At 43.1% G+C, this 12,441-nt stretch overlaps 2 protein-coding genes across 3 annotated transcripts in view; one reads left to right on the top strand and one right to left on the bottom strand.

Moving 5' to 3' along the window:
- The window catches only part of LOC130608085 (cytochrome P450 2C8-like), a 219,385-nt gene that overhangs the window by 42,963 nt on the left and 163,981 nt on the right, over nt 1-12,441 (bottom strand). The gene's annotated exons all lie outside the window — the stretch shown is intronic.
- Nucleotides 433-12,441, top strand: part of TM9SF3 (transmembrane 9 superfamily member 3) — a 59,980-nt gene continuing 47,971 nt past the window's right edge. The window contains exons 1-2 of one of the 2 annotated variants that reach the window (XM_057425734.1): nt 433-616; nt 11,805-12,000. In XM_057425734.1, coding sequence (XP_057281717.1) covers nt 515-616; nt 11,805-12,000 — 298 coding nt within the window. In that variant the 5' untranslated portion in view covers nt 433-514. Of the gene's footprint in view, nt 617-753; nt 894-11,804; nt 12,001-12,441 lie in introns of those variants that run through there. The other variant, XM_057425733.1, reaches the window with a different exon arrangement.

Raw genomic sequence — 12,441 nt, forward strand, 5'->3', positions numbered from 1 at the left:
ACTGAGACCTCCCCGTCTGTGCCGCCCCGGTACCTGCCCTTGGGCAGCAGGGCTTTCTGCACTGCGGCGTTCCTGGATTTCTCCCACATGTACAATTGCTGTAGGAAACGGGACCGCTTACTGTTAAAGGCACTTGAAAAGAGTCCGTGGCACGTTCCCCTCAAACAAACTTTATTTGTTCATTGATCGGTATGTGATCAATTAAAAGATAATCGAGGCCTTAGTGTCTAACATGCCCGCGGCGCGGGGCAAGCGGGTCCTGCCCGCCGTCTCCCCCCCTTTATAGCCGCAGTCCCGGTCCAGCCTGCAGGTACCGACCTGCCCCTCCCCGCGGGCAGCACCCCGCCGCTCGGCTTGGCTCCCGGCAGCCGCCGTAGGTGCCGCGCTTCCGGCGTGCGGCCGGATGACGTGGCCGGGCGGAGCGGAAGTGGCGTCGCAGGTCGGCGTTGGCGGCGGGGCGCGGGCCGGCTCCGCGGCGGGGCCTGCTGCGTGCGCGCGGACGCCGAGGCCCGAGATGGCGGCGCCCGGGCTGCAGCTGTCCGCGGCAGCCGCGCTGCTCCCGCTGCTCCTCCTGTGCCTGCCGCTGCGCGCCCTCGCTGACGAGCACGAGCACACGGTGAGGCGGTGCCCGGCCTACCCCCGGGGGGCCTGCGGTGCCTGGGCCGCCGCCCCGACCTCCCCGGCCGCGGTCCTTGCTGCCAGCGAGGGGTGGCTGCGTCCGCAGCTGCCCGGAGAGTGCGGCCCGGCCGGTGGGCGGAGCGGGGAGTGACGGGCTGCGGCCTGGCATGGGGGTGAGCGGGCGGGCGGGCGGCGGCCCTGGCGGGTGGTCCCGCCCAGCGGAGCTTTCTCCTTGTCTTCCCCGCTGTGTGGATTGTGTTGGCAGCGTGGGGCAGGTGTGGGCTATGTTCTGTCTCGGTGTGAGTGGGACGCTCGGGGAAGTGCTACCGGAGGTTTGTGGTCCGGTTCGGACATCCGTGTGTCGGCCGGGCGCGGTGCCACTTAGATAGCGGTCGCGTGTCCCGCCTTTTCCCGGCGCAGATAAAAACCCCGCAGGTGCCTGTGCGTTGTTTGAAGAGGGCTGCCCGGCTGTTGGTGTTGTGCTTTGCGGGAGCGGCCGTTCCTTCCGGGAGGGTGTTTGTATTTGCTTCGGCGCAGCAGTACAATCCGGAGCTGCCTGCCTCGGGGGAGCCGCGGCCGGGTGACAGCCGGTGCCGGGGGGTGGCGTGGACCTGGGCTCAGGGCAGGGCCGAGCGCTCCGCTTGGGGCACTGCGTGGAGCCCGGAGGGAAAGGGTGCGAAAAGCATAGCTTGAGTGCTCACTTGTCAGTGTGAGGATAGATGTTCCGAAGTGCTTGCAATGTCACCCGAGCAGAATCTCTAAGAAGGAAGCACCAGTGTACGATTTTGCATCGGAGTGTTGTTTCCTGTGGCTTTTGGTGTGGGAGGGTGGAAGTCTGCGATGAGCTGAGATGTGATTTTGACACCAGACTTTTCTGAAAACCATCCCTGTTTCCTCGCAAATGGAGTGGATTGGAGTGTGCCCATGATTAAACACAGTGTCTCTTTCTGTCAGAACTTTCGTGTTCCTGAGAAGCCTGGTGGGTTAACGGTTGCTCGGTTTCTTGACATGACTTTCTCTAGGTGGGGTGTAGTAAGCTTAATAAATGTTTTTAATAAAACAGGTAAATAGCATTGGTAGTTTGTGTGAGCAGTCATTAATCAGTTGCCCAATTCTGTGTATTTGTGAGACTTGAAAGGTGTTTAGGATTGTTTTTATTTTTTTAAAAGCTATGAGAATTATCAGTGCTGCAGTTAATGACAGTAAAGTTAAGCTAACATTGAGGACTTTCAAGGAGCACGGATGCTTTGAACTAGCTTAAGTCCCAGTTTTATTGCTGAACCGGTGTTTTGGTGTTGGGTGTCTGCTGAGGTGAGGTGGTTTTTGGCTTAGCACTGTGTTTATTTTTAAAGGCTGTTTGACTTGAGTAATTACTAATTATTCATTTAATATTGTTAGTTTTCTGGGGAAAAAAGGATTTCATAAAGTTGTTATTGAATTTATTTGGTTTTGAGCTCTCCCTTCAAAAGGGGATTCTGATGGTTTTTAGATCTTCTGAATGATTACCTAAACAATTACCAGTGGAAATCACAAATTCGTTTTAAAGGCTGGTAATTTTTTTTCATCTGAATTACTGAACTCTTTGAGGCTCTCTGTCTCTTGGTTTAGCGTTCTCATTCATGTGGTGTCTGGTTTAGTAACATCACATGATAGGTTAGGAATAGTTGATGCAGGAAGACAGTTACCTTTTTTTGGAAAGCTGTCTCCTTGATTAGATATTTTGGTACTTTAGTATTGTTCAGGAGAGTGGAGTGGAAGTGTTAATAGCATGAATGAAACATGAACAAGGTTTTGTAATAGTACACTGATTTTGAGATTAAAAACCTGAAGGAAATGTTCCTTAAATACTGCATTTTAATGAATTTTGGTTTTGACCATGACTGCAGTCGGAAGATTAATCTTCCGATAATCAAAGTGCTTTGTTAAATTTTGGAGGCTCTGCTCACCTTTGGGAAGTGGAGAGGAGTATACCAATTCATGGCTTGGTAACTTCAAAATGTAAATTTTCACTGATTTTAAGACTTGAGTCTTATTGATAGGAATACACACCATTATGTGCTGCTGTTTCCTTGTTACTGCCTTAGTGTGCAGCTTCTGGGTGAAGGCGTGCCGCAGTTTACTTTTAACTGCTGATGTAGAGGGGCCTTATCTGTACCAAGCGTGCCGAACATCTAGAAGCACTGACTTGAAGGTTTAATGCTCTGTGTTAGCAGGTCAATTTATTTACTGCTGCTATAACACATAATAGCATACAATGCTTCTAAAATAATACATGTGTGCTGTAATGTGTATTATTTTGTTAATACAAATTGGCTGTTAGTGCTTTATATATGTCTTTTTTAACTGTAGGACTGCATAAGCAAATATTATAAAGGGTAACTGTGAAAGGACTCCACATGAAGCTCTATGACTGTACTAGTATTCCTGGAGTTTCTAAGTGTGGATAGCTTCATTGGATCAACAGCTAAATCCTTTATCTTAAAATTGAAATAGACTTTAAAAATGCATTTCTTTAGGAAAAGAGTAGTAAAAATACAATTATAAGATAGGGACATGGGTGATTAAAATCATTAGTAAGTGAAGAGAAATTAGGATTTGACACAGCGTTTAAAATCTTCGTTGTCAAAAGAGTGCAGCACCGTAACTTCAGACCACAACAGAGCAATGTGTCAGAAACTAAGTGAAAACTTGTTTGCAGATTCTTTAACTGGTTTTCACGCTTCAGAGTGTGTCATGTGTCTGGTTTTTGCCTGTAATCTGATAGTTGCACCATTTTTTGACAGTTGCCCTTTTACCCGTGGAAGAGATGGTATAGCTGAGATATTGGTAGCCTTACCACAGTATATACTGATGCTGTAGAAGCAGGGTGGGTGGGCTTCTGCCTAGCTTCTGCTTTCACATCTTCTGTTACTAGACTTGTTGGAGTTGACAAAATATGCAAACCATAAAATTATTCTGATATATGCTGGGGGTTTTGTTGGGGCAGAATGATCTAGGCAATAGGTAGCATTTTAATTTTAACATTGTTTCAGTTTAATTATCAGTGCTTCGTAAGCATGAGAGTACATGACAAACATTGAAAAACAAACAAAACCCAGCCTATATTGCGTAGCAAAATTCCTTATTGATAGTGACTGAGTAAAGCATTTTTGTTGGACTTTTAGCCTGATGAAGTATGTTAAAGGTACAAGCATATAATAAAATAATGACTCTTGTATAGTATCTGTAACTTGTCAGTTAGAGAAACACTGTAGAAAACATCTCTGTGCATGTAAAATACCTCTTTGCATACTAAGTTGTGTGTAGATGGGCAGCCTGATTCCTTTTGAAGTTCTAGTGGTTCCATTCTGAAGAGGTGAAATAAATGTCACAGAAGCAGGATGAGGCATGCCTGAGCAGCCTTGTGCATCTAGGAAGTGTAGCAGTAAAAGGACTGCTTGTACAACAGTTCAGACTGTCTTTCTGGTGTAGTTCTAGCCATGGTTTGGTGAGGCTTACAATTCAGAGTTAAATGAAAAGATGTTACTGGAAATAATTTGTTTTATCCAAAGGAGAGCAAAGGGCTGAAATCCACAGTTTATGGGTTCAGGTTACCGGTGCGAGCTGCAAACATTGAGTATTGTCACAGTGCTTCACAGAATATCTGTAAGGTACTGGGACTAGAAGCCTGGGATATTACCCACTGATTGAGTCTTACTTGCTGCCTCGCTTGTTTCCTGTCCTGTTCCTGCAGCTTTGCTCTGCCGGTAACAGTTGATTCTTTTACCCTTGAAAGATGTGTGCTGGTGTTCAAGGAACTGTATTGTGGAAAGCCTCCCTCCAAACTTCAACTTGAGAAGAGGAGTAAAATGGCATACTTTCTGAAAGAAGCTATCCTGATTTGAATTTATTTTGCTGAGTCACCATTTAAGATTTGGTAGTTGTAGTCCTCTCTGGCCCTCCATCATTTTTTTGCAAAGGGTTTTCATGGTTTAAAAAGGGTTATCACAACCTTCCAGTCTCATATCCTTTTCTGCAGCTTTTTATATCCTGACTTAATCTAGCCTTAATTGTTCTGTAGAATAAATAGTTTATTTCTAGGGCTACCATGCTAATTTCTGCAGTTGTGCAAAAAGAATATTAAGTTGCTTTCCACATCATGAGTGCCCTGTTGGGTTAAAGAAAAGAAAGATGCATGTACTGTGCTGAAAATAGCCTCAGTATTGCTATAGAATCATAGAGTAGTTAGGGTTGGAAAGGACCTTAAGATCATCCAGTTCCAAGTCCCCTGCCATGGGCAGAGACACCTCACACTAAACCATGCCACCCATGGCTCTGCCCAGCCTGGCCTTGAACACTGCGAGGGATGGAGCATTCACAACTTCCTTGGACAACCCATTCCAGTGCCTCACCACCCTTACACTAAAGAACTTCCTCCTTATACCCAATCTAAACTTCACCTGTTTAAGTTTTAACCGTTACCCCTTGGCCTATCACTACAGTCCCTAATGAAGAGTCCCTCCCTAGCACCCTTATAGGCCCCCTGCAGATACTGGAAGGCTGCTATGAGGTCTCCACGCAGCCTTCTCTTCTCCAGGCGGAACAGCCCCAACTTTCTCAGCCTGTCTTCATATGGGAGGTGCTCCAGCCCCTTTATCATCCTTGTGGCCCTCCTCTGGACTTGTTCCAACAGTTCCGTGTCCTTTTTATGTTGAGGACACCAGAACTGCACACAATATTCCAAGTGAGGTCTCATGAGAGCAGAGCAGAGGGGCAGGGTCACCTCCTTTGATCTGCTAGTCATGCTCCTTTTGATGCAGCCTAGGATATGGTTGGCTTTCTGGGCTGCAAGCGCACACTGCTGGCTCATGTTCATTTTCTCATCAACCAGCACCCCCAAGTCCTTCTCCACAGGGCTGCTCTGAATCTCTTCTCTGCCCAACCTGCAGCTGTGCCTGAGATTGCTCTGACCCAGGTGTAGGACCTTGCACTTGGCATGGTTAAACTTCATAAGGTTGGCATCAGTTTAAATAGTTTTTAAACCATAAGGATATGTTTTTGTATTAAAGCAGTGGTTGTATTGTCATTGAAGAAGTCGATATATATTGGGTCAAATCGCAGAAGCTTCATGCCAGCTTAGTATTCTGCAGGGGACTAAAATGGTTGTGTTACCTTTTTGCTGGTATAGATGGGTTTAACATGATTTTAGCTTGCACATACACAACATGTCTCTAGCCCAGTGCTCTGAACAGATACCGTGACCATGTTCTGCTGCTTTGGAGCAGATGGCCTCAGCTGCCATGAGGGCTGTAGCTGATATGTGGTTACACTTGAGGTGCAGATTGGTCCTCCACCAGCTGGGTGTCAGTTACAGAAAAAAGTGTCTGAAGGTTTGCCTCCCATTACTCAGATTGTACTAGCAGAAAGTAGGTAACTTGTGTTGATGCTGAGACTTGTTCAGGCTGCCCTTGTGATTTTGCATAGCTCAAGTAGGTCATTATGTACTCCACATAGTTACTGAAATTACTGAGCTGGTATCAAGCTTAGTGCAGAAAAATGCAAAGCCAAACTTGCTAAGTACTACATTTTTCATAAGTTACAGTAAGTAAAAGGTATTTCAAATTGTGTTTTGTAGTCTTCTCTCATGTTTGGAAGTAGTGGATTCTGAATTCTGGCACCAAGTTGTTAAATTCCTGAGCTATATGCAGTATATAGTTCCTTCACACGAACCAAAACCCGAAGAGTTTGCTGAGGTATACTAGGGTAGAAATTGCAACATCTTATTTGTTGATCTTTTTTGCTTTATCAGTTACTATATTCTTAATAGGATACCTGTGTCCTACTCTGGCATGTGAAAAGCTGCCTTTCCACCATCTACTTCTCTGTAAACAAGTCAGGAAGAAGAATGAAGAAATATAAAAATAATTTCTGAAATAGCAGTAGTTTGTACATCCAAGTCAGTCCTTCATGTTAGGAAGATGTTTGGCACTTGTTTTCTGAAGGGATGAAGATGAAATTGCATTGACGCAAAAGTGTAACTCTAGATATTAGATTTATGTCACTAAAATTATCTAGAGTCAACTCTGCAGATCATTATTTTTACTTCAAATTATTTTACCATTTGACATTCATACTTGCTGTGTTGCAAGCCTCAGTAGTTTAGATATAGCTGTAATGGGAATATGTTTAAGAACTATGGCAGTGATGGGTCAAATAGTGTCTGAAGACTCTTATGTGTGGAGAGCAGGAAATGTTTATTTACATCTCTTACCATGACAGCTGTTCTTGGTGATCTTAACTAACTTGGTGAGCACCTGATGTGGACGTTCTTGCACTTTGTAGTTGACTTCCTCTCTTGTTTGTTCCCTCCCTATATTGACAGGGAGTTCTTGATACTTTTCTCGTGTTCTGGGATCTGGTGCAGTCTCAATGTATCAGAAGTATTTTGTTTGCTGCTGATCTAGCAGAAGCTAAGGAAACAATCACACAACAGGTTATGCAAGTTTTCTGTCTTTGTATAGCAATTTCTGAAAAAGACCATTGGACTTTTCACACACTGTCTTACTCCGTGTTGGTTTTGACTATGAGTTATTGCTGACTTGCCTACTAAGGTTAACAGAAGGCAATAGGATTTTGATTTGCTCTGTTGTGTTCAGAGCTCAGAGGGTACAGTTGAACAGTTGCTCATCAGCCAATATCAGAACCGTAAAAATGAAAATTCAGGGTTTTTTGGTTTTGTCATTTTGTCCAGTGTGTCTAAGGCTGATCAGTCCCTGATGAAATGGGAATAGTTTCTTCTGTATGTTCTTTCTACCAAGAATGCAAGATGGAGCTACAGAGCTGGAATTTTCTTCCTGGTTTTTATGATTCCAAGTTCTCCATGATTTGCAGATTCCACGTATCATAGAATGGTTTGGGTTGGAAGAAACCTTAAAGATCATCTAGTTCCATCCCTGCCCAATCCAACCTGCCTTGAGCACTTCCAGGGATGGGGCATCCGTAACTTCTGTGGGCAACCTACTCTGGTGTCTCACCACCCTCGTGCTGAAGGAAGATAAAAAAAGAATATGACAGAAGTTGAAACTACTGCAAGACTGACAACGAATGTGCTGACCAATATCTGACTGGCACTGCTAGAGTGTACCTGAGTGCTGTGGCTCCCCTTGTGACCAGGGTTTTATTTAGCAGTGTATTTTATGTTATCTCTCTCATAATGTGACCTTTTTGCATATTTGCTTGCCTTCTCTGAACCTAGAAGTCCTTTTAGAGAGGTGACAAAACAGTCCTACAAGATACACTTGTTCTTTGTCTTGCCTAAATAAGAATTATTTTCCTGTGTGTCAACACTGTTCTTTGTTGTAGGTGCTTTGATATTGTGAAGGCAGTAATACCACCACAAACGTGAACCTTTTGATAGCCCTGAGTTCTTGCCACTAAATTACCCTACCAGTAGGGTAGGATGAGATATGTCATGACAGCAATATATTCAAATGTGAAGGATCATCTTTATAATGGGTAATGAGCAAAACCCATCTGTCGTGGTTTAAGCCCAGCCAGCAATGCAGAACCATGCAGCTGCTTGCTCACTCCCCACCCTTCTTCCCCCTGCTCCCAGAGGGATGGGAAGGAGAATCAAAAGAATGTAACTCCCATGGGCTGAGATAAGAACTGTCCAGTAACTAGGGTGTAACACAAAACCACTACTGCTACCACCAATAATAATGATAAGGGAGATAACAAGGGAAGAGAATACAACTGCTCACCACCTGCCAAACGATACCCAGCCATACCCGAGCAGCGATCTAGCCTTCCAGGTAACTGCCCCCAGTTTATATAGTGGGCATGATGTGCTGTGGTATGGAATACTTTGGCTAGTTTGGGTCAGGTGTCCTGTCTCTGCTTCTTCCTGGCTTCCCCATCTCCCTGGCAGAGCATGAGACTCAGAAAGTCCTTGGTCAGAGTCAACATTACTGAGCAACAACTAAAAACATCAGTGTTATCAGCATTGTTCTCCGGCTGAGAGTCAAAAACACAGCACTGCACCAGCTACTAAAACTTAGAAAAATGACTGCTACTGCTGAACCCAGGACATATACAGGACAAATACAGGGAAGGAAAATCTGAGATTCTGCTGGACACCCCCTCCTCCCCTCTCAAATTCAGGCTGCTGAATTAAGTTGCTTAAACTGGGTTTATTACTACAGACCTCTTAATTTTGTGAGGGCACTGGGAGCAGCTGATGGACTGCAAATTGCTATGACTAGGGACTTGCGGATTGTGAGAGAGGTATAGCTGGGGATGGCTGAGGTGCTGTGATAATTTATGTTGCAGCCCTGAACAGATTTCTCTTACAGTGTTTTGGGATGCTTGTAAGAAAGGGAGAAGTAATAAATCTAGGCTGTATTCTTTTCATATGTTTTAGCTGATCCCTTATGTCTCCAGAGGAGACTGATGGCATCTTGGAGTCACTGTGGGAAAAGCCTGTAGGCCCTGAAGGAGGGCTAAGCATCATGCAGATAAGAGACAAATACAGGCCAAATTTATTATTGCAGATGTTGTAATTACAATGTAGGTCAGAAAATGTAACAAGATTTTTGAATAATATGTTCTTAAGAAGTTGATATTTGTCACTTGAAGATGATCTGGTATAATTCCAAAAATAGAGAGGTCCCAACTCAGTATGAAGCAGGTTGGAAACAAGGTGCTAATTAAAGCAGTGGTCAGTACTTGCTTTATTCAGGCACTGACAAAGATGAATTCACAGACTTAATGATGTTGTCATATTCTGTTACTGAAGGTTGGGCAGAGACATAGCTCAGTTCTAACGTAAGCTATTGCATTGCAAGGAGTAATGCCGAAGTAGGCTCTTGACAAGTTAAGACCACTTTGAGACATGACTGAAAATGCTTTCTGCAGCTGTTAGGGAAAGAAACAGAAGATGGGCTAGGAATAACAGACTAGAAAGATACGGACCAATTTGTCCGTTGTTACATTGGCAAGAGCTAGAGGTGGTATCGTCGTGCAGTTTCCACTGTTTCTGCTGCTGAGGGAGCTGGAACTGTGATCTTTCTTTCATTCTTCATTCCCAACTTTGAAGTTCGACAGCTGTGCTTTACAGGTATAACCTTTCTGGTTGCTGGTCTAGAGGAGGAATGTCTACTTTCTCTTTCTGTGTTGTTTTCTCTTTCTTTCTTCATTGACGTTTCTTCATTGACTGGAGACCTCATAGCAGACTTCTGGCATCTGAAGCAGGCCTACAAGAATACCTGAGGGGGATGCTTCATCAGGGATTGTAGCAATAGGCCAAGGGGTAATGGGTTTAAACTTAAACAGGGGAAGTTTACGTTAGATATAAGGAAGAAGTTCTGTACTGGGAGGGTGGTGAGGCACTGTAACGGGTTGCCCAAAGAAGCTGTGAATACTCCATCCCTGGCAGCGTTCGAGGCTAGGCTGAACAGAGCCTTGGGCGACATGGTCTAGTGTGAGGCATCCCAGCTTATGATAGGCAGGGGGGTTGGAATTAGATAATTTTAAGGTCTTTCCAGTCGCCACCATTCTGTGACATTCTGTACCTGTCAGAAATGTTTCAAAGTATGTGCTCTGCGAACAGGCAGGTTTGTGAAGCTGTGTTTGGTCTCTGCTACAGCTCAGAATGAAATTACTAAGATACTTGAAGTTTCTTGTTGGAGATAGCTCACATAAGAGTCTGGAATTACCCTTGTGCACCTTTGTAACACAAAAAACTATGCTTGTAATAGAGATGATGTTTTAGTGTAGAGGAATTAAATTATTTCCTGAAGCGTGTTTGTTTAAATCCTTGAATTTGACTTTTAAATGCCTCATCTGAAGAGTTAGTGCATACCATGTGCAGCTAATTATTTGTGAGTTAACCTGTTGGTATGACTGTGGTAATTCAGAATAAATGGAGTTGAAGAACCTTTGTTCATTTGTTAAAAAGGGAGATGCAAAGCTGTATTCAATATTTCAGCTGTGTGCTATGAAATAGTTATGGATAATTAACATTTGACTTTCCTCTCCAGCGTGTTCTGTGTACATGTATTGGTCTTAAAATAGTACTTTATACTTCTGCACTTAAAAAAAGAGTAAGTCAGGATTTATATGGTGATTGTACTTGCAGGTGCGTACTGTTATTATTAAGTGTTTTCTGCCTTAAAAGTTAGATCAGTGTCCCTCCTAATCTGTTGAAATTATAGTAGGTGAAGAAAGTATGTTGTGAGGGAAGCTTTGTAGTAACCAGCAAACCAGATACCTCATCCAGATGCAGTCAGATACAGCACAAATAGTGATTTCAAACCACTTAAATCTTGTAATTTCATGCAGGATTAGAATACTGGTAGATTAATGGCTTTAAGGACTTTTTTGTTGTTGAAAAGTTATAAGGGTTTGAAAAGGATTACTAGCTCCTAGCCAAGGAATAAATTTTCATAGCTAACAGTAGCTGTGGAGAGTGAAAGGTGAGTGTTCCCAGAAAGAATTTCATGGCAGCCGCCAGACTCCTTGCTGTTCTGTTTTGGTTTTTTTTTTCACTGTGAGAGGGTTGAAAATACATCAGAATAGTCCTTCTGTCTGAGTGTTTTGTCCCTTGTAGGTATGTGACAGTTTCATTTTAGTGCTTCCTGTGAGGCCTTGTGCTCTTCTGGGAATTTTAAATGTAATTTGTACCATTATAAACATCAAAAGGAGTTGCATTTGAGGAAAATACAGTATACGTGACACCACGGGTAGATTGCCCAATTTATTTGCTAAGATCTTGTTTAATAAGATTTTAGTTTGATATTTTGTTTATCTCGTTGGAGATAGGCAGTGTTCTGCTTTTAACTGCTGCGTGTTTCCACAGAATTTGTAAAAGCTGTTTTATTTTTGAAACTGATGCTTTTCTCCACTTCTGCTCACTGTATCTTTTGCCTCTCTGTTAAATTTGTATGAATCCCTCTCTTCTGGTACTTCAGGGATAGGCTCTACTAAACTATACAGTCAGCTCAGCTTTGTTTTTGTAGGAAAGCAGACCGAAAATATTTTCCTAGAATCCCAGCCACTCAAAAGACAAAAATACACAACTGTCTTTAAATATAGCTGTTGCCTATGATTGAACAGTCCTGCCTTGCTAGTTAATATGAATGTGAGATTATGTTGAATATTTTTATTCTGCTGAGCTTGTCATCTAACTCAATAACTTTGTCTTTCAGTACCAAGATAAAGAGGAAGTTGTTTTATGGATGAATACAGTAGGACCCTACCATAATCGCCAAGAAACATACAAATACTTCTCCCTTCCTTTCTGTGTGGGATCAAAAAAAAGTATCAGCCATTACCACGAAACCTTAGGAGAAGCACTGCAAGGAGTTGAATTGGAATTTAGTGGTCTTGACATAAAATTTAAAGGTAAGCAATTGAAAGTGCATTTAGTCTCTTAAAAAAAATTACAAACCCTTAAAACTTCATTTTTGAACTAGAACTGTAAGTTTGTTGCTGAGTGTATTTTATATTGTTACTTGAGCCGCCCCATAAGGTTGTCTACTACTCCTTACTTTTCAGTTTACAGTAGTTTTCATCTGTGTGCCCTTTAAAGAAGATGCTTGCAGCAGATACATGCTTCTCAGGTAACTGATGACATTTTATAAAGTGAAACAAAGGTTTCTGTATATGAATGATTAAAAATGTATTTACTGAAATTGTTATTCTGGTTTACCAATTCTGAAGATGCAGTTGGAAAGGAGTAGCGAGGGTTCAGCACCTGAAAGTTATACCTTAACACAAAATTAATTATTGTATCCTTCTGGTTAGTGTCTAATTTAAAACACCTTTGAGAGATACCTTTATATT

This window comes from Pezoporus wallicus, unplaced genomic scaffold (assembly GCF_028554395.1).
Source record: "Pezoporus wallicus isolate ANWC-B61680 ecotype Strahan unplaced genomic scaffold, APGP_CSIRO_Pwel_v1 contig_7892, whole genome shotgun sequence".
Taxonomy (NCBI): Eukaryota; Metazoa; Chordata; class Aves; order Psittaciformes; family Psittacidae; genus Pezoporus; species Pezoporus wallicus.